The sequence below is a fragment of the Microcaecilia unicolor genome, chromosome 4 (assembly GCF_901765095.1).
Source record: "Microcaecilia unicolor chromosome 4, aMicUni1.1, whole genome shotgun sequence".
NCBI lineage: Eukaryota > Metazoa > Chordata > Amphibia > Gymnophiona > Siphonopidae > Microcaecilia > Microcaecilia unicolor.
The window spans coordinates 244,786,598-244,814,355 of NC_044034.1; the positions used below are offsets into that span (position 1 = coordinate 244,786,598).

At 44.4% G+C, this 27,758-nt stretch overlaps 1 protein-coding gene across 4 annotated transcripts in view; it reads right to left on the minus strand.

The window, feature by feature from the left end:
* CLDN10 (claudin 10) overlaps positions 1 to 24,450 on the minus strand; it is a 121,730-nt gene extending 97,280 nt beyond the window's left edge. For all 4 annotated transcript variants that reach the window (XR_003941955.1, XM_030201376.1, XM_030201375.1 and 1 more), the window contains exon 1: positions 23,909 to 24,450. Coding sequence is in view for 3 of the 4 variants with exons in the window: in XM_030201376.1 (XP_030057236.1) it covers positions 23,909 to 24,122 (214 nt within the window). In the remaining variant the exon portion in view is untranslated. The remainder of the gene's footprint in view (positions 1 to 23,908) is intronic.
* Positions 24,451 to 27,758: the final 3,308 nt, after the last annotated feature.

Consider the following 27,758-nt stretch of genomic DNA (forward strand, 5'->3'; position numbering starts at 1 on the left):
TGCTAGGCTCCGTAGATCAGGCTGACGTCGCATGCAGCACTGACCAACCGCACGATAGCAACACGAGGCCCCGCTCCTGCCGCCTTCGCCACAATGCCCCCCCAAGGTCGCCGCCACTCACACCTCCACCCCCCCTAAGGTCGCTGCCGCTCACACCTCCACCCCCCCTAAGGTCGTCACCGCTCCCCCCTCCATCCCCCAGGGTCGCCACCATTCCCCCCACCCCCCGAGGTCACCGCCGCTCCCCCACTCCGTCTGCCACCCGGCCAGGCCCCCTGCATTGAAATCCCCTCCAGGCACCCATGTCCAGCGACCCTCCTCTCCCCCTGCCCCCCCCCTCCAGCCTCCCATGTCCAGCGACCCTCCTCTCTCCCCTGCCCCCCTCCAGTCACCCATGTCCAGCGACTCTCCTCTCTCCCCTGCCCCCCCTCCAGCCTCCCATGTCCAGCGACCCTCCTCTCTCCTCTGCCCCCATCCAGTCACCCATTTCCAGCGACTCTCCTTTCTCCCCTGCCCCCCTCCAGCCACCCAGGTTGTCTAGCAAATTCTTTGGGGCAGGCAGGAAAGATCCCCAGTCTTGCCTGCCCGCTGCCGGCGCTGACCCTCCCCCGTTGCCGGATCGCTCTTCAAAATGGCCGCCGAGACTTCCAGCAGTGGCCTCGCGAGACTTCTTCTGAAGTCTTGGCGGCCATTTTGAAAAACGATATGGCAGCGGGGGAGGGTCAGCGCTGGTAGCAGGCAGGCAAGACTGGGGATCTTTCCTGCCTGCCCCGAAGAATTCGCTGGACAACCTGGGTGGCTGGAGGGGGGCAGGGGAGAGAGGAGAGTCACTGGACATGGGTGGCTGGAGGGGGGGCAGGGGAGAGAGGAGGGTGGCTGGACATGGGTGGCTGGGGGGGCAGGGGAGAGAGGAGGGTCGCTGGACATGGGTGGCTGCTCACAAGAGGGGCTGTGTATCGCACACATACTCTCCCACACTCTCTCTGTCTCACACACACTCTCTCTCTCTCTCACACACACTGTATCTGTGTGAAACACACTTTCTCTCTCTCACACTCAGTGTGTCTCACATACGCAGTCGCACACACTCTCATTCTCACACACACACTCTCTCTCTCACAGACACACTCGCACCCAGTCTCACTCTCTCTGTCACACACACTCGCGCATTCACTCTCTCTCTCTCTCTCACACACAGTCACTCTCACACACACTCTCAAACATATATACTCCGAGGAAAACCTTGCTAGCGCCCGTTTCATTTGTCAGAAACGCGCCTTTTTTTACTAGTAATTGAATAAAACAGTTACCAATCAGGAAAAGGATCTAGGTGTCATCATTGATGATACGTTGAAACCCTCTGCTCAGTGTGTAGAGGCAGCTAAGAAAGCAAATGGAATGTTAGATATTATTAGGAAAGGAATGGAAAACAAAAATGAGGATGTTATAGTGCTTTTATATTGCGCCATGGATCAACCGCACCTTAAGTAGTGTGTGCAATTCTGGTCACCACATCTCAAAAAAGATAGAGGGGCATTTTCAAATGGGGACGCCCATCTCTAAGGGCACCCATCTCTAAGAACGTCCCGACGAAGGGGCGGAGAAACTTGTATTATCGAAACAAGATGGGCGTCCATCTTTCGTTTCGATAATATGGTCGGGGACACCCAAATCTCAACATTTAGGTCGACCTTAGAGATGGTCGACCTAAATGTTGAGATGGTTGACCATAGAGATGGTCGTCCCTGGTTTTTGGCCATAATGGAAACCGAGGATGCCCATCTCAAAAATGACCAAATCCAAGGCATTTGGTCATGGGAGGAGCCAGCATTCGTAGTGCACTGGTCCCCCTCACATGCCAGGACACCAACCGGGCACCCTAGAGGGCACTGCAGTGGACTTCACAAATTGTTCCCAGGTGCATAGCTCCCTTACCTTCGGTGCTGAGCCCCCCCAACCCCCTCCAAACCCACTCCCCACAACTGTACACCACTACCATAGCTCTAAGGGGTGAAGGGGGGCACCTACATGTGGGTACAGAGGGTTTCGGTTGGGTTTTGAAGGGCTCACATTTACCACCACAAGTGTAACAGGTAGGGCGGAATGGGCCTGGGTCCGCCTGCCTGAAGTGCACTGCACCTACTGAAATCTGCTCCAGGGACCTGCATACTGCTGTGATGGAGCTGGGTATGACATTTGAGGCTGGCATAGAGGCTGGCAAATGAAAATGTTTTATTTTTTTTTAGGGTGGGAGGGGGTTGGTGACCACTGGGGGAGTAAGGGGAGGTCATCCTCGATTTCCTCCGGTGGCCATCTGGTCAGTTTGGGCACTTTTTTGAGGCTTGGTCGTGAAAAAAAGTGGACCAAGTAAAGTCAGCCAAATGCTCGTCAGGGATGCCCTTCTTTTTTCATTATCAGCTGAGGATGCCCATCTCTTAATCATGCCCCAGTCCCGCCTTCAGTACGGTGCCGACATGCCCCGTGAACTTTGGTCGTCCCTGCGATGGAAAGCAGTTGAGGGCGCCCAAAATCGGCTTTCGATTATGCCGATTTGGGTGCCCTGTGAGAAGGATGCCCATCTCCTGATTTGTGTCGGAAGATGGGCGCCCTTCTCTTTTGAAAATTCCCCTGATAGTGGAATTAGAAAAGGTACAGAGAAGGCTGACAAAAATGATAAAGGGGATAGGTAAAATTCCCTATGAGGAAAGACTAAAGTGGCTAGGTCTCTTCAGCTTGAAGAAAAGACGGCTGAGGGGAGATATGATAAAGGCCTATAAAATAATGAGTGGAGTGGAACGGGTAGATGTGAATCGCTTGTTTACTCTTTCCAAAAATACTAGGACTAGGGGGCACACAATGAAGCTACAAAGTAGTAATTTTAAAACAAATTGACGAAAATATCTCTTCACACAACGTATAATTAAACTCTGGAATTCGTTGCCAGAGAATGTTGTAAAAGCAGTTAGCTTAGCGGGGTTTTAAAAAGGTTTGGATAACTTCCTAAAAGAAACATCCATAAGCCATTATTAATATGGCCTTGGGAAAAATCTGCTGCTTATTTCTAGGATAAGCAGCATAAAATGTATTGCACTGTTTTGGGATCTTGCCGGGTACTTGTGACTTGGGTTGGTCACGGTTGGAAACAGGATACTAGGCTTGATGGACCTTCAGTCTGTCCCAGTATGGCAAACACTTATGTTCTTATGTTCTTAATCATTTGTTTATATTTATTAAGAAATTGAAATAATTGTTGTATAAAATAAAAATGTATCAATGCACAAATAAGATAGTGTGATTTGTTCACCTTACAGAAACATCTTTACACAGGAGCTACATCAGATATTTATTTATTTATTTATTTGATATGTTGCCATTTGTCATCTAGTGTAGAAAAAAAGAGTTGATATATCTTATCCCAGTTATGCATGCCATTATAACATCAAGACTAAATTACTGCAATGCAGTTTACAGTGGTCTGACTACAAAGTGCCTGCACCAGCTCCAATTGATTCAGAATGCAGCAGCAAGACTCATAGAAGGTTGCTAGCAACGTGACCACATCACACCATTTTTGCAAAAACTTCATTGGATACTAGTACAATACAGGGCTAAATTTAAAACTCTATGTCTGAACTTCAAGGCCCTGAAAGGAAATGGCCCTGAGTACCTGAAGAATAGGCTGATCTTCCACACACTACTAAGGACACTAAGGTCCTCCCAAGGACTTTCACTAACCACACCCTCTCCAAAAGACATTACACAATGTGATACCCGCAAGTGAGCCTTCTCTGGAGTACCTCCCACAATCTGGAATGCACTGCCTGAAAGGCTCCGCTTAACACAAGACAATATCTACTTCAGGAAGCAGGTGAAAGCTTGGCTCTTCAACCAGGCCTTAACTTGTTAGTCTCACTCACACACACAAGGAGTGACTCAGCCCTAGCTGAGATAATATTCAACCATCTCTCTGACCTCGTGTGCAACTTTCTTTAAATCAGTCATCTTACTTTCTAACTCCTCCTACTTTCTTACCTATCCATATGTTATATCTTTGCTTTACCCTACACTATCAGTTATAATGTTCTATTACATATTGTGCTGACATTGTAAGTAGTATGCCATGCCATACTTTGTATTGTTATTTGAATATTTTTTTACTGCTGTAATTGCCTGTTGCTCATGTTTGATATATTCTTACTGTACACCGCCTTGAGTGAATTCCTTCAAAAATGCAGTAAAATATCCTAATAAATAAATATATAGGAGGTGTAGATATGGGAGTGGACTTCTGGTGACATGTGCACGTCTGATTCTTATGGAATATGTCAAACATGCATATTTTCTGGTCCTGCCCAGTGCATGCTCATTCTCTGCCCCAAACACACCCCTTTTGATGGAGTGTACTTGTGGGGGTAATTGTCTATTTGAATGCCCATTTTCTTCCTTTATTGAGTTGCACTTACTGCAATCCCTGCTATATGGGTGCCGATCTGCACAATCAGTGCACATTTGGCATCTGCCTTTTATAGAATTATCTCAATGCACAACTGGACTGTGGAATTTGTTGCAGAAAGATAAGGTCCAGGCAGTTAGCATAACTGGGTTTTAAAAAAGGGTTTAGACAAGTTCCTGAAGGAAAAGTTCATAATAAATAAATCTAATCCTCAGGATCCTACCTAGTACTTGTGACCTGGATTGATCACTGTTGGAAACAGGATGCTGGGGTTAATGGAGATTCTCAAGGATCTGTGTGTGTCAGTCTGTGTATGGCTCTATGTGAGGCTGTGGTTGTGTCTCTGTGGAAACATTGGCCAGGAGCCCAGCAAAGGAAAGGATTGAGTACCAGGAAGGAGCTAGGCTCCTGCTGGATCAATCCAGAAACAGTAGACAGGCTAGAAATGAATGCTTAATGTTAACACTGAACTGATGGGGAAATGGTGCATAAAGGAAGAGTTATATGAATCAGAATTACAAAACAGTGAGCAGATGAGCTCAGTCTTTAAAACTATACTCAGAATAATTTCTTAGCAAATTAAATAGAATTCACAGATGTTCAGCTGATTGTTAACAGGGAGGAGAGACTCAAGGATCAGTACTGGGGCCGATTCTGTTCAATATATTTGTGAGCGACATTGCCAAAGAGTTAGAAGGTAAGGTTTGCCTTTTTATGGATGATACCAAGATTTGTAACAGAGTGGACTCCGTGGAGGGAGTGGGAAACATGAAAAAGGATCTGCAAAAGTTAGAAGAATGGTCTAATGTTTGGCAATTACAATTCAATGCAAAGAAGTGCAGAGTGATACACTTAGGAGTAGAAATCCAAGGGAGCTGTATGTGTTAGGAAGTGAGAGGCTGATATACACAGATAGGGAGAAGGACCATGGGGTGATAATATCTGAGTTTCTAAAGGTGACGAAACGGTGTGACAAGGCGGTGGTCATAGCCAGAAAGATGCTAGGTTGTATAGAAAGAGGTGTAACCAACAGAAGGAGGTGTTCATACCCTGTACAAGTCATTGGTGAGGCTCCACTTGGAATATTGTGTTCAGTTTTGGAGTCCGTGTCATGCTAAAGATGTAAAAAGACTTGAAGCGCTCCAGTGGAAGGTGACAAAAATGGTATGGGGCTTGTGCCAAAAAACATATAAAAGGAGACTGGAATACTTGAATATGTATACCTTACAGGAGAGGACAGACAGAGGAGATATGATACAGATGTTTAAATGTATTAATATAGAAATAAATCTTTTCCAGAGAAAGGGAAACGGTAAAACTAGAGGACATGAATTGAGGATGCGGGGTGGTAGACTTAGGAGTACTGTCAGAAAATTCTTTTTCATGGAGAGTGCGGTTGATGCCTGGAATGTCCTCCTGAGGGAGGTGGTGAAGAAAAAAACTGCAGCGGAATTTAAAAAGGCTTGAGATGAACCCAGAGGATCTCTAATTAGAAAATAATTGGTATAAAAAACAAAACTTAAAGGGTTGCGTATGTGTTTGCATATCAAGTGGTGCGAAGATGGCAACTCTGGCTGAATCAACTAAGGCAGGTTCTGGGCTGGCTTTTACGGTCTGTGACCTGCAAATGACAAGACGGATTTGGATAGGCTGGAGAGGGCTTTGATGGCACATAAGGACAAAGCCGGGCGGATATCCATGGTCTATGTCCCAGAAACAATAAAGAAAGACCATGATCAAGTATATACAGTGGTGGAAATAAGTATTTGATCCCTTGCTGATTTTGTAAGTTTGCCCACTGACAAAGACATGAGCAGCCCATAATTGAAGGGTAGGTTATTGGTAACAGTGAGAGATAGCACATCACAAATTAAATCCGGAAAATCACATTGTGGAAAGTATATGAATTTATTTGCATTCTGCAGAGGGAAATAAGTATTTGATCCCCCACCAACCAGTAAGAGATCTGGCCCCTACAGACCAGGTAGATGCTCCAAATCAACTCGTTACCTGCATGACAGACAGCTGTCGGCAATGGTCACCTGTATGAAAGACACCTGTCCACAGACTCAGTGAATCAGTCAGACTCTAACCTCTACAAAATGGCCAAGAGCAAGGAGCTGTCTAAGGATGTCAGGGACAAGATCATACACCTGCACAAGGCTGGAATGGGCTACAAAACCATCAGTAAGACGCTGGGCGAGAAGGAGACAACTGTTGGTGCCATAGTAAGAAAATGGAAGAAGTACAAAATGACTGTCAATCGACAAAGATCTGGGGCTCCACGCAAAATCTCACCTCGTGGGGTATCCTTGATCATGAGGAAGGTTAGAAATCAGCCTACAACTACAAGGGGGGAACTTGTCAATGATCTCAAGGCAGTTGGGACCACTGTCACCACGAAAACCATTGGTAACACATTACGACATAACGGATTGCAATCCTGCAGTGCCCGCAAGGTCCCCCTGCTCCGGAAGGCACATGTGACGGCCCGTCTGAAGTTTGCCAGTGAACACCTGGATGATGCCGAGAGTGATTGGGAGAAGGTGCTGTGGTCAGATGAGACAAAAATTGAGCTCTTTGGCATGAACTCAACTCGCCGTGTTTGGAGGAAGAGAAATGCTGCCTATGACCCAAAGAACACCGTCCCCACTGTCAAGCATGGAGGTGGAAATGTTATGTTTTGGGGGTGTTTCTCTGCTAAGGGCACAGGACTACTTCACCGCATCAATGGGAGAATGGATGGGGCCATGTACCGTACAATTCTGAGTGACAACCTCCTTCCCTCCGCCAGGGCCTTAAAAATGGGTCGTGGCTGGGTCTTCCAGCACGACAATGACCCAAAACATACAGCCAAGGCAACAAAGGAGTGGCTCAGGAAGAAGCACATTAGGGTCATGGAGTGGCCTAGCCAGTCACCAGACCTTAATCCCATTGAAAACTTATGGAGGGAGCTGAAGCTGCGAGTTGCCAAGCGACAGCCCAGAACTCTTAATGATTTAGAGATGATCTGCAAAGAGGAGTGGACCAAAATTCCTCCTGACATGTGTGCAAACCTCATCATCAACTACAGAAGACGTCTGACCGCTGTGCTTGCCAACAAGGGTTTTGCCACCAAGTATTAGGTCTTGTTTGCCAGAGGGATTAAATACTTATTTCCCTCTGCAGAATGCAAATAAATTCATATACTTTCCACAATGTGATTTTCCGGATTTAATTTGTGATGTGCTATCTCTCACTGTTACCAATAACCTACCCTTCAATTATGGGCTACTCATGTCTTTGTCAGTGGGCAAACTTACAAAATCAGCAAGGGATCAAATACTTATTTCCACCACTGTAATATCACGTTCATAGTCTGTGTCCTGCAAATAAAAAGACAGGTTTGGATAGGCTGGAGTGGGCTTCAAATGCAACGTCAGTAGTTGGAACCTACGGACAGGGCTGAATGAACTTCTATGGTCTATGTCTCAAAAATTCCAAAGAGAGACAATGATCAAGTATTTTATGTCACATTCATTGTTGGTTTAATCATGACTTGAGAATGAGTGTGACTGTTCGGCAGACTGAATGGACCGTTTAGGTATTTTTATGCCATCATATACTATGTATACAGGGTTTTATTTACTATATAATCTGACTCAGCATTGCATTTCTTATAATTTCATGTATTGGGTTTGGCCAGACAGTACCCTGGGAATAAAGCTATTTATCTTCTTAATAAAGCGAAAAGTGTAGGAAGTATGTCTTTACTGAGAGATTTGTGAGAGGCCTGGCAACAAGCAAGCAAACAGAGTAAATTATACTGAACTGATTTCTAACAGTGTTAAGAAGTGTTTATATAACTACACAGAGGTTTTCTAGGGAGACGCTCCATTTCTCCATACAGATCACAGCATGGTGGTCTATCCTGTTATCAGAGTCAGAAGCAGCAACTTTCTTTAGATGTTTAAATTCAGCATAATTCCTATGCTCTTTAGTTTCTTTCAGTTTACCTGTTTTAATCTTTCCTTTTAAGTGCATCAAATGTTTAGAGACTGTTTACTTTAAATCTCTGAGACTTTGCAGCTATACTTTTTTGTTTATGCATTTAGAACCTTTTGTGAATGAGTAAAGACTTTGGAATTTTTCAAATCATTAGCTCATGGTTTTCACAGAAAGGAGGGATTGTAAGCATAACTTATGGTAAAGTTATTCGTTGGCTGTATTTTTAAATGGTTTTCTGTTTGTCAATTTTGTCTTTTAATTGCTGTTTATGATTTTTGCGATAATATTTAGCTGGTATTCTGAAAATCATCTAGAAGCTGACCTATCACAACTTCTGATTGAATTATTGAAAATTAATGAGAACACTGCAAAATCATATTTACCTGCCATAGATAATTTCTTGTTTGTTCTCCTTAAAAGCAGAAATATTAGGTGAAACAAAATTGCACTTGGTGGTTAACACAAAATTATTAAATTTACCTTTTTCCATTCTGATTTTCATTATATATTTGCTGGGATGTGAGGTGACCCAATTTCTTGAGTGAGCTATCACTCAAGTTGAGTGAACTTTTATCTCAGTGTATTGTAGAATCATAACATAGAGCATAAGAACTTAAGTGTTACCATACTAGGACAGACCAAAGGTCCATTAAGCCCAATATCCTGTTTCCAACAGTGGCCAATCCAGGTCTCAAAAACCTGGCAGATCCCAAAACAGTAAAATAGATTTTATGTTGCTTATCCTAGAAATAAGCAGTGGATTTTCCCCAAGTCCATCTTAATAATGGCTTATGGACTTTTCTTTAGCCCTTCATCTTCAGTTTATGTTTCATACTACCAGTACGGTGCTACAAAGCACCAGAAGGAGTGTGTCAAAAAACTAGGAGTAGCCAAAGTTTCTCCATACCCTAAGCTGCATTAAGCCCCTGACATAAATTGTGCTAATCTTTATCTGGAACCAGCAGATACATCATATGTTAAATACTGCTCAAAGAGCTGAAAAATAGGCCGACTTTGGGGAATAAAAATCTTTCTTTACAAATGCCTCATACCAAATGGAAGGGGTCGACGCGGTTAGTGCCCCCACCTACCTCGACTCCTTCTTCGTCCCAAATCGGACTTGACCGCTTCTTCTTGCCGATTTCCCAGCTAAACAGAGATGCGGATCCCGTAGCTCTTATTTCTATATATATGTAACATCGTGCAGTGCTTAATCCTAACGTTGTCAGGCCACCCTTTTAGAGATGAGATAGAAAAGTAATGACAGAACTAGAGGGAAGCTCAGAAAAGCTTGTAAGAAAAGGAGCTGTAATATATTGTGAAACGAAACTCTAAAAGGGTGGCCTGACAACATTAGGATTAAGCACTGCACGAAGTTACATATATATATATATATATATATATAGAATGGTCACGTGATGGATTGAGAGACGAAGACACGTTTTTTCAGGTCTCTCCGGGTCAATCTCCCCTCAAGCCCAAAATCGCGCTAAAAAACAACGGAATTATACACAACAGGAATCGCTATCTCCCAAGAGATTATGGACTTATATGTAACAAGAGAAACCAGGGCGATGTCGAGTAAAACGATAAAAAAAAGAAGGCGAGAAAGCCAGAGCACAGATGACACCCAAGATGGCGGCGAGCCCGAACCAGGAAAAAGGCTTTGCCTTCACTGAAGGACAACTTTCACAGCTGGCAGAGGCGGTAAAAAAGGCGCTGGAACCAGAATTACATAAAATAACAAATCGGCTGGCAAGTATGGAATCGCTTTTGAACGAGACGACCCGCCGAACGGGAGAATTAGAGGCTCGCGTATCGGAGGTCGAAGACACGGAAATCCACAGAGAAGCGGCCTTCAAAGAAACTCAGCAAGAGCTCCAGGCCCTGCGATGTCAGGTTGACGACCTCGAGAACAGATCTAGACGATCGAACCTTAGACTAATAGGAGTACCGGAAACGATACCTGATCGTACCTTACCAACTCAGCTTGAACGGTGGCTAAAAGCAGAATTTGCGCTATCCGATAGCGCGGGGTCACTATGCTTGGAGAGGGCCCATCGAGTGGGAAAGAAAAACCCAGCGACGACCAGACCAAGAGCGGTGCTCATAAAAATTCACAATTTTATTCACAAAGAAGAGATTTTGAGAGGGGCCCGCTCCAAATGGGACACTTTAATGCTGGAAGGAGAGCATATCAGGATATTCCAAGATTACTCCCTGGTGGTTCAAGAAAAACGGAAGGCCTTTAATCCTATATGCCAGAGCCTGGTGGCCAGGAAGCAGCGTTTTAAATTACTGTATCCAGCACAGTTAAGAGTCCAAATAAAAGGGACATGGAAAACTTTTACAACCCCATCAGAGGCGCAGAAGGCACTGAACCAGGAGACAGCTACAGAGAATACCTGATGGAACTATAAACTTTGGATATTGGATACAATAAGAGAGGAACAGATCTCCTGAACTTGGGAGGAAGAACAGATGACACGCCACCCAGCTTCCTGGGCAGCACAAAGACAATGTTAAGTAGTAGTTAAAGTTCATTCACGAGTATGTTGTGAGTTATAGTTATGTTAAGTTATAATTGTAAGCGCACTGATTACAGCAGCAATACAGCTAAGGCGAGAGGGGAGTACCTCCATCGCTAGACCTTTACTCTTATACCTGGCGCTCATATAGAGAGTGTGAGGCTAAGAGTAAGTAATGGGGAGTGAATGGGAGGAGGGGGGGAGGGATGAGGGAAGGGGGGAGGGGGGAAAAAGTGCAACGATAACATGAGTAGGAACACACAGAGGAGTAGGCTACCTAGGAGGAAAGGAGGAGGAGGTAATCAAGAAGGATTAAGGAACACACATAGACCACAGTTTGCCGGGAACAGGCAGATTTACGCGGAAGGAGATTGGGAGTGGAACCAAGAGGTCCTGGTGAGCTGGGCACCACGGGCGTCAAGGGAGGAAAATAAGTGCATGAATGACATTGAGCCCTCCATTGAACATGAAAGCTAAATCCACAAGGTTTCTAACTTGGAATGTGGGAGGGGTCTCCAGTCCAATAAAAAGGGCAAAAATATTAGCTGCACTAAATAGACACAAAGCAGATGTGATATGTCTCCAGGAAACCAGATTAACACCTGATGAACATTTAAAGTTAAAACGAACTTGGGTGGGAGAGGTACATGCGTCATCGGCCGCGGGGAGGAAAAGAGGAGTAGCCATCCTAATCCGCAAAGGAATAGTAGCAAAATCCCAACTAATAGAAAGTGATCCCCAAGGAAGGTATGTGATGGTACATTTATGGATTCACCACAAAGAGTACTTGGTGGTGGGGATGTATGGTCCGAATCTATACGAGAGATCATTTTACGATAAAGTAGTGCAATCTTGCCTCCTATATAAATCCCTACCGTTAATCATATTAGGTGATTTCAATCTAGTGGCAGATCCTATGCTGGATTGCTCAGCACCAAGACGCGCAACACGGGGAGGGCAAAACAAAAGAGCTTTAAATCAATTCATGCAGTCCCTGTTAGTTACAGACACATGGAGGACATTGAATCCTGAAAGGAAGGAATTTACCCACATGTCTAGAGCCCATGGAACCTTTTCCAGGATAGATTACATATTAGTAGACAAGAAGATTTTTTCCCAGGTGTGTTCAGCAGAGATAGGCCCAGAAGAAATATCAGACCATGCGATGGTCTGGGTAGATATGCGGGTCCCAGGGTCCGAAACGGTAAATAGGGGATGGCGATTGCCATTTTATTTATCAGCCAACTCAGAATTTAAGGAATTCATACAAAGTAGATGGGTAGACTACTCTGATAACAATATAGACTACAAAGACCACCCAATTGTGTTTTGGCCAGCCGCAAAGGCGGTGTTAAGGGGAGACATAATTGCTTTCACGGCTAAGAGGGAGAAAAGGCTGTCCTGGGCCATTATCAATTTGGAGCAGAAATTTCAAAAAGCAAAAAGGAGGTTTTTACACTCCCCTAATAAATTCCTTAAGGAACAAATGCAAACAGCACAAATAGCTTTAAATACGTTACTACATGAGAGAGCGACTAGGGCACTAATAGTTCAGAAATATAAGCTCCAACGATTTGGCAACAAATCAGGAACGCTAATGGCCAGATTAGTCAAACACCAGGGAGGTAGTAGGGTGATAACGGCAATAAAAGACCAAACAGGGAAGATCCAACATGAAAAAGAGAAGGTAGCCAGGGTTCTGGAGGAATTCTTTGGCTCCTTATATGAGGCAAGGAAGATATCGAGCCAGGCAGGAATACAAGAATATCTGGAAAAGTCAGGCATGACCCAATTCCCTAGTGAGGCCGTAGAGTCTATAAACAGCCCCATAACAGGAAAGGAGCTACAAGAAATTATTAGTTCGTTGCCTGGCCACTCTGCCCCAGGCCCAGATGGCTATTCAAGTGAATTTTATAAAATCTTGGGACCCATGGTAATACCCACCCTCTTGGACTACTTTGAGGAAGTGGTGGATAGAGGAAGCTTTCCCCCATTCACAAATGAAGCTTTGATCTCTTTGATCCTAAAACCTGGGAAAGCAGAAATGCAAGCAGAATCGTATCGGCCGATATCGCTGATTAATGTTGAAGTAAAAATCCTGGCCAAATTGATTTCGAATAGATTGCACCAACACCTCACGAGCTTGATAGCACCGGAACAGGTTGGGTTTGTTAGGAACCGCCAATCAGTAGTGAACGTGAGGCGAGTACTACTAGCAATGGGACACTGCCAACAAGGAAAGATAAAATCAGCGCTGATAAGCCTAGATGCTGAGAAAGCGTTTGATAGCATTGATTGGGGATACCTATTCGAAGTGATACGCTACACGGGCCTGGGGGGATGGGCACTTCAGGCGATTATGGCGCTCTACTCCAACCCTAGAGCCACTGTACTAGTGAATGGAGAGCGGACCAGTCAATTTCCCATAAAGAGAGGGACCAGACAGGGATGTCCCCTATCCCCAGCATTGTTCCTTCTGGCAATAGAACCCCTCTTAAGGACAATAGCCAAGACAGACACAATAGCGGGAGTGGAGATAGGAGGAGGAAAACTCAAAGCAATGGCATTTGCAGATGACTTGTTGATAGTGACAGAGCAACCTAACACATCAATCAAATCTCTAATTCGAGAAATTACTCAGTTTGGAGCACTTTCGGGATTTAAGATAAACATGCAAAAATCCAATGTTATGCAATTATACCCTATGGGGAAGGTAGAAGGGAGAGAGAGAGATAGTGTAATTAATTTACAGAGAGTTGAGGAGGTGAAGTACCTAGGAGTGCAAATCCCACAAGATTTAACAAAACTATATGAGCGTAATATTATCCCATTGTTAAAGGAGACCATAACAAAACTGAAGCAATGGCAGGGGCTCCCGCTCTCGCTGCTGGGGCGCATAGCAATGTGTAACATGATGATAGCACCTTGTTGGCTGTATAGATTCCAGATGTTGCCCCTATATCTCACCAAAGCAGATGAACTGAAGTTGAACGCTGCACTCCAAAAATTCATATGGAACGGGAAACGGTCAAGAATGGCACTGGGCATGGTGTGCGCTCCGACAGAATATGGCGGCTTGGGTCTAATGAACGTAAGAACACTGTCAATAGCATGTGCCATGAGACATTTAAATGACTGGTTCCGAGGCACGGCAGACTTTTCTGCAACTCAAATCGAGATGACCCTCTTTAAAAACTATCATTTCAGCAGCTATCTACATGGGTTGAGATGCACGCCGGTACCAGCGCTGATGACATCTCATATTCTGCCCACCCTGCAGAGAGCGTGGGCATGGATCTGCAGACTGCATCATTTCTCCCACAGAGTCACTCCCTTATTGCCAGTGGGCGGAAACCCGGCGTTCCCTCCGGGTGATCTACACGAAACATTTAGAAAATGGAAAGCCAAAGGAGCAATATATTTGTTGAATATAATCACTGAAGATGGGAGATTAAAATCTTTTAATGACTTAAAAGAAGCACAACTTTTTGGACCTAAAGATCAATTTACTACTGGCAATTGGGGCACTACGTGCGGAGCTTGCCATGGGAGGCATTGACAGAGGATGCCCAGGAGGAATTGACCTCAGCTCTGTCTTTGAACTCACAACAGAAGGTGCCCCAATCATTCCACCATAGACATATCAAAGCACCAAGCTGGAAATGGACTATGTTAAACAAGCCGAGGTCTGGAGTGGAGACTTACCAATGCCAATCCCAGCAACGGTGTTCAAGTCTCATATACTGACGATCCGAAGAACAACTCCTTGGTCAGCATACTGGGAGCTACAATATAAGTTTGCGGCACGACTCCATATTCCCCCTCGCAGAGCGTTCCACATGGGCTTGTCCCCGGATGGGGCGTGTCCAAAATGTGGGGGGGAAGGAGCAACATTGGGACACATGTTTTGGAGTTGCCCGAAAGTTCACAAGTTCTGGATGACTATCGTAGAACACACTCGGAGAACCTGGGACGCAACATGGAGAGGTACGCCTTTGATGCTGTTTGGAAAGCTGGAGCTGGGTACATCTAGGCCCAGAGGATACACGGATTTTGCAAAACGAGCAGTGATGGTAGCAAAAAAGACCATACTCATAGACTGGTTGGAAGCAAAAGGACCGCGGATCCAACTGTGGCGGACCCAGATGATTTTCCTTCTAAGAATGGAGAGATTATACCACAAAGACAGACCAAGCCAAGAATTTGAACAATTTCTGACAAGATGGACCCCATTTTTGAGAACTCTAACCCCGGCTGCACAAAGCCAACTGTTGAATATGTAACTAATCCATAATTAATAGCCAACTCTGTATATATAAGATAAATTAACAGGGGGAAAAAAGGAAAGGGAAGAGGGGAGGGTGGGGAGGAGGAGAGGGGGGGACGGAATAAAAATGGAAATGATGATAGAACCCATGTGGAAATGTATATGATCTGATTGTCATCAATAAAAATGATTTAAACATATATATATATAGAAATATGAGCAAGACAGAATCATTTGCAGAAAATATCCTGCTCGGTGCATTGTGAAATTAAATTTTCAGGGGCAGGAGTCATTGGTTTTTCTCCCAGTGGGAGTTTTTTCCAATTGACATAAGATACCTGGACCCTGAAAATATATTTATAGTAAATATAGGACCAGTGATAAAACTACCTCCAGTGAACAGCTTGAGCGCACTTATGAAAATACAGTGCAAACTGCGTTCTGAATAGAACAGCCAAGCTGGGAAGTTCTGAGGTCCATTTAATAAAAATTGGTAAACAACCAGATTCGAATGTTTGGAGCAGGATATTTTGAATACCACGTGTTATTACTCTATTTACCATTAACCTTTTCTTTGCTTCATGTACAATTTCTCATTCATAATAGATTTTCTAGATGTTTAACTTCCATAGTTATCCCAGTATGTTTATGATACTATAATGTAAAATTGGATTCTTACAACAAATTACTTTCTTATACATTATTCTTTGTTATGTATCCTGTACTGTTTATTGTAAGCCACATTGAACTCAACCTTGTTTGGGATAATGTGGGATATAAATGGCACAAGTTAATAAATAAGTATGCTGATAGATTAAGGATGCGTAACCAGTGGTTTGTGGTTCACAAGTTTGAAGGCAGAGGAGAGGTCAAAGGAAATAACTACAGAGGAATGTTGGTCTAGGGAGTATCGGATGGTGTCATGAAAGGTGGTGAGAAGGGTCTCAGTGCTGTGACTTATGAAAACGAACTTGGTGGGGATATAGTGTTAGAAATTTTTCAATTAAAAGAGAGTTGGGAGTGAACAGTCTTCTTGAGGAGTTTATAAAAAAAGGTAGGCTGGAGATGGGCCTGAAGTTGGATGGATCAGATGGGTCTAGCGAGGGTGTCTACACCACAGCAGTAATACAGACATGCTTCCACATAGTAGGAAGGTCGGCAAAAGTTAAACTTATCTGCAGGAATGGGAAAACCAGTGGAAGAACATGGAAGGCCAGACAGTTGAAGAGATGAGCTGGCCAGGGTTCCAGGACAGAGGAGAACCATCTGTGAGGTTTTCCAGGCCTTTGCAGGCTTTCTGTTGGATGTCTCAGGGCAGCTGGTAACATCAGAGGACACCATTGTTCCATCATATATTTGGGCACCCCTGCCACAGATTCTTCAGGAACCATCCATAAGGTTTTCCAGGACTTGCAGGCATTTTGCTGGATTCTCCTGAGCAGCTAGTGACATCAGAGGAGGCCATTGTTCCATCATGTATTTGGGCACCCCAACCATGGAGTTCTTCGGGAACCATCCATGAGGTTTTCAGGACTGCAGGAATTCTGCTGGATTCCCCAGGGCAGCTGGTGACATCAGAGGAAGCCCTTGTTCCAGCATATATTTGGGCACCCCTGCCACGGATTCTTCAGGAACCATCCATAAGGTTTTCCAGGACTTTGCAGGCATTTTGCTGGATGTTCCTGAGCAGCTAGTGACATCAGAGAAGGCCATTGTTCCATCATGTATTTGGGCACCCCAACCATGGAGTTCTTCGGGAACCATCCATGAGGTTTTCAGGACTGCAGGAATTCTGCTGGATTCCCCAGGGCAGCTGGTGACATCAGAGGAAGCCCTTGTTCCAGCATATATTTGGGTGACCAAAGGGGCAGGTCCCCCCCCCCCCCATTTGAAGCCCCTTCAGAGCACATGGCGTGTGGGATTCTGCTCGACTTCGATGAGGAAGAGGAAAGGAGGTTCTAAGAAAGCTTCAGCTCTGATTGTGATGAAAGGTCCGATTAATAAACATCTGATGATACCATCAATGCCTGTTTTGGCTTCCCAATCAGAACCTCTTTCTCCCTCTGACGGTTCCCTTTCATCAGGGGGTCACACTCCACCCCCACAATCTGTACCAGTTGGAGAGCTGGTTTGCGCTCCATTGCAAAAGAGTACAATAATCTCTCAGGGGTCATCTTCAGGGAAAGGATTTCCTCATTCTACGTCATTGCAAGGAGCTACTGGAACATTGAGTGTAACGGTATCGGCTTCAATTCCATTTTTTCTTTAATCCTTAAATGATCCTCTTTTACTGTCACAGGATGTATCCCTTAAAGATATTTTTGTAGCAATAACTAGAATTGATAAAAACCTGCAGGATAACTTGTTATTATATAGTAGGTTTACTGAAGAGGCTTCAGCCAAATTTACTAAACAGGATTCAAGGATTTTTCCTATTGAAAAAAAATCTTGAAAAGGTTGAATCATAGGTTAGTAAGTGTCAATCAGCACTTGTAGCTTCTACTAAAGATAAACTGATGATTCATCTTCTGATGGAGGCACTGGAGAATGCTTCAAGAGCAGTCAATTTGCGGCTGCTAAGTTTTCCTTATTGTATTCCTGAAAGATCTAGGGTAGCTAATAAAGTAGGAGACATGGATAATTTCAATTCCCAGATAGCCTTGATCTTACTAAATTTCTAGAGACCTCTCAGGATCATATATTTAAAAAGGGCAACCCTGTTAGATTCTTTGTCTTCGGTGGAGAAAAAAAATGTTGATTTTGAAAACTTATTTTCAGAAAAAGAGTGTACCTTTTTGTGGACAAACTATATCAATGTTCCCTGATGCATCCAAGCATACTCAAATAAGATGTAAGGCCTTCCTTCTGCTTAAGCCAAACGTTTTAGCAGTAGGAGGCACATTCTTTTTAAAATTCCTTGTAAATGCCTTGTTACATGGGATAACAACTCATATAATTTTAGATCCAATGCATCTGGAGAGCTTTCTTGCAAATAAATCAGAGGTTTCTTCCGCATAATGTTTACACAGGTGGATTAACAGGGTTTTTGATTAATTTAGGCCTGCTTAATGTCTAGTTGTTTTTTTCCCCTTTTCTTACTGATTATGTATGATTTCTGATGTTTCCCAATAACGTGGGCTAGTGGGCAATGATGTGAATTCTATTTCTTGATATTATTGAATTTCTTCCTTTTTTCCATGTTGTTTCTAATTGTAACAATTAAAAGTTTCAATAAAAAAAAAGGTTTCCAGGACAGAGTCAGATGAGTTCATATCCTTAATAATGTTTTGCAAAGCTGAAAGGGAGATGGTGTTAAAACATGGCCAGGTGGGGGGGGGGGGGGGGGGGGGGGGAGGAGGGGGGATGGCTAGTGCGGGAGCTGGAGGGGATGTTGTGAGGCAGGATTGGAGTTGGAAGTGTGAGTAGGATTCACCAGAGAGGCACAAAGAGAGTCAACTTTGTTTTGCCAGAAATCAGCTAGGGAAGATTTGGGCAAGATATCTGGATTGTAAGAGAGGGGGTGAAGAGGCAGGGGCAAGTCTGTACCAGAATGTTAAGGAGTGCCTGAGGCTTACTGGATGTGAAATTGATTTGTTTACAGTTCTAAGCTTTCATAGCAGCATGGAGTGTAGAATGATATTGTCAGTAGTGAGACTTATAAAATACAAGAGAGGGGGAGAAATGCTGTTTTATCCATGTGCATTCAGCACTCCTAAATGACTCTTGAGAGGTCACTGGTTCAAATCCCGCTGCTGCTCGTTGTGATCTTGGGCAAGTCACTTAACCCTCCATTGCCTCAGGTACAAACTTAGTTTTTGAGCCCTTCTGGGACAGAGAAATATCCAGTGTACCTGATGAAACTCGCCTTGAGCTACTACTGAAAAAAGGTGTGAGCAAAATCTAAATAAATAAAATAGTGCAGGTGAGAACCAGAGGCTGGAGGAGCGATTTTTGTGAGAAGTATGACAGAGAGATGTGGCCGTATTTAAGGCATTGAGGTAGGAGGCATTAAGTTGCCCAATCTGGGGGGGGGGGTGAGTGGGACAGAGGGGGTAAATGGGGAGAGGAGGGCAGAATACTGATAAGGGCAGATATTTTGTGCTCAAATAGAAACCTGTGGGGGTGAGAAGGACTAGACAAGGTGGGGAAGGAGCAACAAAGGGAAGGGAAAAAGCCACAATGAAGTGATCTATCCAGGGGAGCTGATGGGTAGAGATTGATTTGTTTACAGGAAGGAAGAAGACTAGAAAAGGTGCAGGAGTAAATGAGGACCAGCATGTTTTCACCTCTGTGAGTAGGGCTTGAAATGTATTGAGTAAGGCTGACGTTATGGGCTAGAGAATGAAAGGCTACAGTTTTGTCAGATAATGGCATGTGAAAGTTACTAAGGACAATTAAGGGCGAAAAAAGGATGCTCACCTCAGTTAGGAAGGCAGAGAGCTCATTGGTGGAGAGGGGAAAAGGGGTGGGAGATGGTAGGCAAGAGCAATATAGAAAGAGTAAGAGGACATGGAGAAGTGTAGAATGCCGATGTCGGAGATAGAAAGAGGAGTGAAGGAGCATGGGGAGACCTAAAAAGAGTGGGAATAAATGAAAGCAACACCTCCACCATGCCTAGCCAGGTGAGGAAAATGTATATAATTGTAGTAAGGAAGGAAAGCACTGACTAGGGCAGCAGTGTCTCCCAGTCTAAGCCACATTTCAGAGACGCAGAGGATACCAAATGAATAGGCATGCATGAGATCTGCGACAAAAGATCCCTTGTGGCAGAGGGAGCATGCATTGAGAAAGTTGACGAACTAAAGGGGATGATGGATATGGAGTCAAGGAAGGGGAAGGACAGGCAAGAGAGACGTTGGTTAAGAGTGCAGGAAGGAAGGAGAGAGTAGTCAGAGCATCTGGAGAAAACGTCCCCATCAAGAAGAGGGATGATAATGAGAGAAGGAGATCAAGAACATGAAATGTCCAGAGAAGAGGGGGAGCTGGAGTGCCTGGTCCACTATGCTATCAGTTGCACACATTGATTGGTACACCTAGACTCACCCACTTGTACTAGCCATTGACCTGGCGTAAGTGATCACGCTTAACTTGTGGTGCACCAAAGCAGGTTTGTGCTAACATTCTAAAAGGACTTAGGTGCAACTAAGCACCATTCTAGAACCAGCACCCAGTGCACCCCATCGTAGAGCCTAATTTGAAGTGCCAAGTTATAGAATTACCTCCTGTGGAGGTAATTCTCAAAAGGTTGCCTCAAACCACTAACTGGAGTGGCCCAAGACAAACTGCCGCTTAAGGCGAGGAATGAGCCACCGCCGCCAGCCCCGCCACAGTCTGCCATCTCCCTTCCACCAAATTACATTTTCTTTCTTGTTGTTTCAAAGGCAGTGGCAGCGATTCCCAGAGGCTGCCCTACCACCGGTTCTAGCCCCTTCTTTCTACTGCAACCCGCTTCTCTGATGTAACTCTCCGTTTCTTCAGGCAGGCCACAGTAGAGAGAAGGGGCCTCTGGGAATCACTGCTGCCGCCTTTGAAGAAACAAGAAAGAAAAGGTAAATTGGTGGAAGGGGGTTGGGGAAGTAAGGATGGGAGGCGATGCTGCCTCAGAAGAGTGTTGCCTGAGGCCCCCACCTCAGGTGGCCTAATGGTAGGGCCGCCCCTGACACTAACACCTTAATTCTATATATGGCTGTCAAAACTGTGCATGCAAATAAGGGCGTGTACCCAATTTGTGTGTGCAATTTAAATGATTACCAAGCAAATTAGCTCTGATAATTGGGCACTAATTATAAATTATCATCATTAATTGAAATTTGCACGCACATCTTTAGGTGCCAGGATCCGTACATAAATTTAATGCATGAATCCGAAAAGGGGGCGCACCTGTGGGAGGGACATCGATGGATTGGGGTGTTCCTGGAATTTACACATAGTTTTATAGAATACTGGCGATCCACCCCTAATTTAGGTGTGAGAATTTACACCAGGTTTTACTTGGTATAAATCCCAATTTTGGGCACGGATCCCAGTGCCAAACACTATTCTATAAACGGCGCCCAACTCTGAGCACCATTTATAGAATAGCACTTAGCGCTAATTTTTATCAGCTACCACCTCTGCTGCTGGTAAATTATTCATGGGGGAGCACTGGGACAGTGGGTGCAGTCCACCCTGGGTGCAGACAGTAAGGGGGTGCATTGAGAAGTCGAGGAACCGCAGTCTACAGGCATGCAGCTGTCAGCTTTGCCGGTCCTCTGACCCAGAACAGGAAGCTAACATCAGAGGGGGCAGGGGACAGGCAGAGCCAACAGCCTTGCGCCTGTAGACTGCGGCTCCTCGACTGCTCAATGCACCCCCTTACTGCTTGGAAGAGGGAGGATGGACACTGAAACCATTAGCGCAGATTGCATTTAAATGTGTTTATTTAGTACCCTGTCAGAATTCTTAAAAAAAAAAAAAAGCTCTAAGTTGTGTTTAACACCATGTCTGGGGCAGTATTAGAAGGCTTCCCTGCCATCATGCTGTGGGCCCCCTCAAGGCATCAGCCTGACCTTTAAAAAAAACGTTGGCGGTCCGGTGGACCCCTGACCCCCCCCCAAAAAAAAGTTAGAAAAAGCCCTGGCAGGACCTCTGACCTCTCCGTTCCATAAACTTTGAAAAAGCCCTGGTGGTCCAGTCACAGTGGGACCCCAACCCAGCCAGGCCAGGCTAAGACCCCTCCAAAGTCCACTCTGGTATGTCCCCCCCCCCCCAATCCCCTCTGTACCTGATAGGAGGGAAGAGAGAGGGATGCCTCCTCCCTCCTGCTCTGGGGCGTATCATCAAAATGGCGGCACCCCACCCAGTGCATCCTGGGATACACTAGGCGGGGCCTAACTACCATTTAAGGGAAAATTTGGGGTGAGGTGCTACCATTGTGATGAAATGCCCCAGAGCAAGAAGGGGGGGGGGGGTCAGGGGTCCATTGGACAACCAAAGATTTTTTTAAAAGTTGGATCGATGCTCAGGGTGGCAAGGCATGGGATAGGATGAGACAGGCTAGGTTTTTTAAAAAATGTATTCATAGGGAAGGGGTTAGGGTAAGCGACACTGTGGCGTTTTTTTTTCTTTTTAAAGAAATGTCATGTTTCCTTTCAGTGCCTGAGCCAATCAACGCTCAGGCACTGACAGGAAAATTAATGCAGAATAGTAAGCAGCTAATTAATACTGTGATTTTAATGTGGCATTAATTTGCATGCTCATTATTTTGTGCATGCTGTGGCAATTTTGCTGTGCTAGGTTCATGATAGAATTTAATTCTACTGTGAACCTTTGAGTATCAGCCTGTGAGAGTGTGCCAGTAGCAATGGGATAAATCAAGCTTGAGGGTGTTCCATGGGCAGTGTGGGAGAGAGAGAATGATAGCTGGGGAGAGAAGGAGAAAGAAGGAGAGGTGGAGGTGTGTGCCTAGGGGGAGGGAGAATGAGAGGTGGGGGTATTGCATGCAGGAGAAGACTTTGGGGACAGACAGTATCAGAGGCCTTGCTGGGAATTAGAGGGAGATAGAACTGCAGTTGGAGTGAGAGAAGGAACTGGGGAGGCTGTAGCCTGAGGATGGAAAAGGCAGGAAAGAATTTCAGGCCTTATGATGGGTAAATTCTATGCAAAAAAACACTACAAATAAACACTGCAGAATTTTGCAGAATTTTAAAATATTGTGTGCAGATTTTTTTCAAACATTTGCACAGAATTTCTCCAGGAGTAGTTAATGCTCACATTTCATTCACACATTGGGGCTCTTTTGCTAAACCGCACTAGCTATTCCCGGTGCGGCAAATGAGAGGAAGCCCATAGGAATTGAATGGACGTCCTCTCATTTGCCATGCAGGAATCGCTAGTGCAGCTTTGTAAAAGAAGCCCATTGTATTAAATACTTCCCTGTTTTGTGTTCCTAGAAGGGGTGGTTGGCAGAGCATTAGCCCATTATACAGATTTTCCCAGTCTGCCAAATGCCCAAGAAGGGACCAAGCACAGCTCCTGAATCATAGAGGACATTTTATCTGATGCTTATCTAGTTGGGTCTCCCTCCCACCCCCCATCTGACTGGTAGTAAATTCATCCCAAAGATGAGTATACACTAATATTATTTTGGATAAAGTTAAAAATAAGGGTTAACCTTTTAAGTATTTTGCAAATAATATGAAATTTGATTTTTAAGATATAGTATAAATTGCATCTGCTAACCGATGAGCAGGTGGGTGCTATAATCCTTGCAGTGTTGAAGTTTGAGTGCTGTCAAATTGCATCACTAAGGTTGCAGATATATTACTCTACATAAATATATAAATTTCGTGGACTTTGGGATGGAAGTTTTTATTGTGGTTATCTAGTACAATATGCATTTCACTAAAATATTTGCAGAATATAGACTATCCACATATATTTCTTGAGAGTTTGACTAAATAGAAAGGCGATGGCAATTTCTTCTGTACAGGCTTAATGTTCAGGTAAGATATCTGCTAAAAAAAAAAAAAAGATACTGACATAAAATTCTGCTCATCTCTATTGTGCTTAGTTGCAAGAAATATGGGAAGACAATACTGGTATCTTCTGACAGAGCTTTGTCCCTGTTTTCTATCATACACTTGTCAGCACAAGGCACATTGCTTCAAGTTGATAAGGATAAGAGCCACTTACCTGCTAAATTGAAGAATGTCAAATGAGGTCTGCAATGAAAGGACCCCAGGGCATTCCCTGCACAGTTCATCCAAAGACCTTGGAACACCCAAGTTGCAGTGATCACTGATGATGCTCTGCTAGTGACCTGCCACTCATTGGAGGCTGTGGCACCAATAATAGCCCCAACACCAGCAAGGCAAAATGCAAAAGCTACAATCTGTATCCCAAGCATAGTTCTTGAATACTGCAGAATCTTGAATACCAGATCTTGCAAAGTAGCCGTGAACTGCACTGGCTAGGCAACTGAAGAGCAAGTTACTGGTCTATGAAAGCCTAAAGTACAACTCATTCAATTTACACTTAAATGCGTGCTAAAGACAGTTAACATGGCTATAAGGCAATTTTCATGCTTGAATGAGATAGGGTTTGCTGATAACTATGGACTTTTAGGAATTCTAGGTAAAAGCTAGCATTTTAACAAAGACCTAATAAGCCAGGACAAGCTCTGGATCCCCACTAAAATAAGACATCATGTTCTTTTTAATTGTCTGGTTATACCACGAAACTAGCATTCAATGGAATAAATGTCTGAATACAGGGTTATTTTTCAGGAATATGTTAAATTCTAGTTAACATTTAATTTTTTAGGTTAGCCATAAATTAAATGACCCTTGTATCTGAAAATGTGCCATGTGACATATTCTCTGCCTGCCTGCATATATGTGTCTGTTTGTTGTTTCGGTCCCCCTGTCAGCCTGCTTTTCCTGTATGTCTGGCCTGCTTTGTCTCTGTTTATGTCTGAGGCACTGGTGGTGGATCTTGGGGTGCTGGTGGTATGAATAAATGCTGTGAACAGTATTTTCTGTGTGCTCTGGCTCTAAAGAGGAAGAGGCAATAAAGAGGAGGAGGAGGAACCCTCTGCAGGCATAGAGCTAGCTTTTCAAAATGACTGGGGCTGTTAAATGCATCACAATTACCCCTCCCCAGATACAGTGAAGGAGCTTGCTAATATTGATGATGCTCAGCACCTACTGTACCAACAGAGTTGGCTCATATATCTGCAGAGAATCTACAGGCCTAGGATCCAGTTCCTACATTTGTCCAAGGAGTAATGCCTATGTAGTTTTAGGTTTTTCACCCGTGCCACCAGTTAGATGTTTATGGTTTATTTAAAACTTTCTATACCGCCCATACAAACTTGTACAACTGAGTGGTGTACAATATTAAAATAAAAAATTAGAAAGGAAGATAACAAAAGAACTACAGTATATGATAGGATAGAAGACATGCAAACAAAGAAAATTTAAAACATACAAACCATAGTATTGAAAAAAAATGAGGAAAAACCAAAAGTAACATTTAGATTTAATAACTAAGGGGTCCTTTTACTAAGCCACGGTAAAAAGTGGCCTGTGGTAGTGTAAGCGTGGGCTTTGGGTGTGTGCAGAATTATTTTTGAGTGCACCTACAAAAATGCCTTTTTAAAAATTTTTGCAGAAAATGGATTTGCGGCAAATCAAAAATGGCACGCATCCATTTTGGGTCTGAGACCTTACCGCCAGCCACAGACCTAGCGATAAAGAATTTGTGCGGTAATGGCCTATGCATGCCAGATGGCACTTGGCACGCGGCCGCTACGTGTGTCTGAAAAGAAAAATTATTTTTCAGATGCGCGTAGCAGATGCGTGCCAAAAATGAAATTATCGCAAGAGGCACGTGTTAACATAGTAACATAGTAACATAGTAGATGACGGCAGAAAAAGACCTGCATGGTCCATCCAGTCTGCCCAAGACAAACTCATATGTGTATACATTACCTTGAATTTGTACCTGTCCTTTTCAGGGCACAGACCATATAAGTCTGCCCAGCAGTATTACCCGTCTCCCAACCACCAGTCCCGCCTCCCATCACCGGCTCTGGTACAGACCGTATAAGTCTGCCCTCCCCTATCCTCGCCTCCCAACCACCCCCCTCTTCCCCCCAACTGCTCCACCACCCAATTTCAGCTAAGCTTCTGAGGATCCATTCCTTCTGCACAGGATTCCTCTATGCATATCCCACGCATGTTTGAATTCCGTTACCGTTTTCATCTCCACCACCTCCCGCGGGAGGGCATTCCAAGCGTCCACCACCCTCTCCGTGAAAAAATACTTCCTGACATCTTTCCTGAGTCTGCCCCCCTTCAATCTCATTTCATGTCCTCTCGTTCTACCGCCTTCCCATCTCCGGAAAAGATTTGTTTGCGGATTAATACCTTTCAAATATTTGAACGTCTGTATCATATCACCCCTGTTCCTCCTTTCCTCCAGGGTGTACATGTTCAGGTCGGCAAGCCTCTCTTCATAAGTCTTGGAACGTAAATCCCATACCATCCTCGTAGCTTTCCTTTGCACCGCTTCCATTTTTTTAACATCCTTCGCAAGATACGGCCTCCAAAACTGAACACAATACTCCAGGTGGGGCCTCACCAACGTCTTATACAGGGGCATTAAAACCTCCTTTCTTCTGCTGATCACTCCTCTCTCTATACAGCCTAGCAATCTTCTAGCTACTGCCACCGCCTTGTCGCACTGTTTCGTCGCCTTCAGGTCCTCAGATACTATCACCCCAAGATCCCTCTCCCTGTCCGTGCCTATCAGACTCTCTCCGCCTAACACATACGTCTCCCTTGGATTTCTACTCCCTAAGTGCATCACTTTGCATTTCTTTGCATTGAATTTTAATTGCCAAACGTTAGACCATTCTTCTAGCTTCTTCAGATCTTTTTTCATGTTTTCCACACCCTCCGGGGTGTCCACTCTGTTGGAAATCTTGGTGTCATCCGCAAAAAGGCAAACTTTACCTTGTAACCCTTCGGCAATGTCACTCACAAATATATTGAACAGAATCGGCCCCAGCACCGATCCCTGAGGCACTCCACTACTCACCTTTCCCTCCTCCGAGCGAACTCCATTGACCACCACCCTCTGGCGTCTGTCCGTCAACCAGTTCCTAATCCAGTTCACCACTTCGGGTCCTATCTTCAGGCCGTCTAGTTTATTTAAGAGCCTCCTGTGGGGAACCGTGTCAAAAGCCTTGCTGAAATCTAAGTAGATGACGTCCATAGCACGTCCTTGATTTAATTCTCCCGTCACCCAGTCAAAGAATTCAATGAGATTCGTTTGGCACGATTTCCCTTTGGTGAAACCATGTTGTTTCGGATCTTGCAACTTATTGGCTTCCAGGAAATTCACTATCCTTTCCTTCAGCATGGTTTCCATTACTTTTCCAATAACCGAAGTGAGGCTTACCGGCCTGTAGTTTCCAGCTTCTTCCCTATCCCCACTTTTGTGAAGAGGGACCACCTCCGCCGTTCTCCAATCCCTCGGAACCTCTCCCGTCTCCAAGGATTTATTAAACAAATCTTTAAGAGGACTTGCCAGGACCTCTCTGAGCTCCCTCAATATTCTGGGGTGGATCCCGTCCGGTCCCATGGCTTTGTCCACCTTTAGCTTTCCAAGTTGTTGATACACACTCTCTTCCGTGAACGGTGCTATATCCATTCCATTCTCAGGTGTACTTTTGCCAGTCCCTCGCGGTCCTTCTCCAGGATTTTCTTCAGTGAAAACCGAACAAAAGTAGCTATTTAGTAAATTGGCTTTTTCTTCATCATTATCTACATAGCGGTTCGCTGTATCTTTTAGTCTCACAATTCCCTTTTTAGTCCTTCTTCTTTCACTAATATATCTGAAGAAATTTTTGTCGCCCCTCCTTACATTTCTAGCCATTTGTTCTTCCGCTTGCGCCTTCGCCAGACGTACCTCTCTCTTGGCTTCTTTCAGTTTCATCCGGTATTCCTCCCCGTGTTCCTCTTCTTGAGATTGTCTA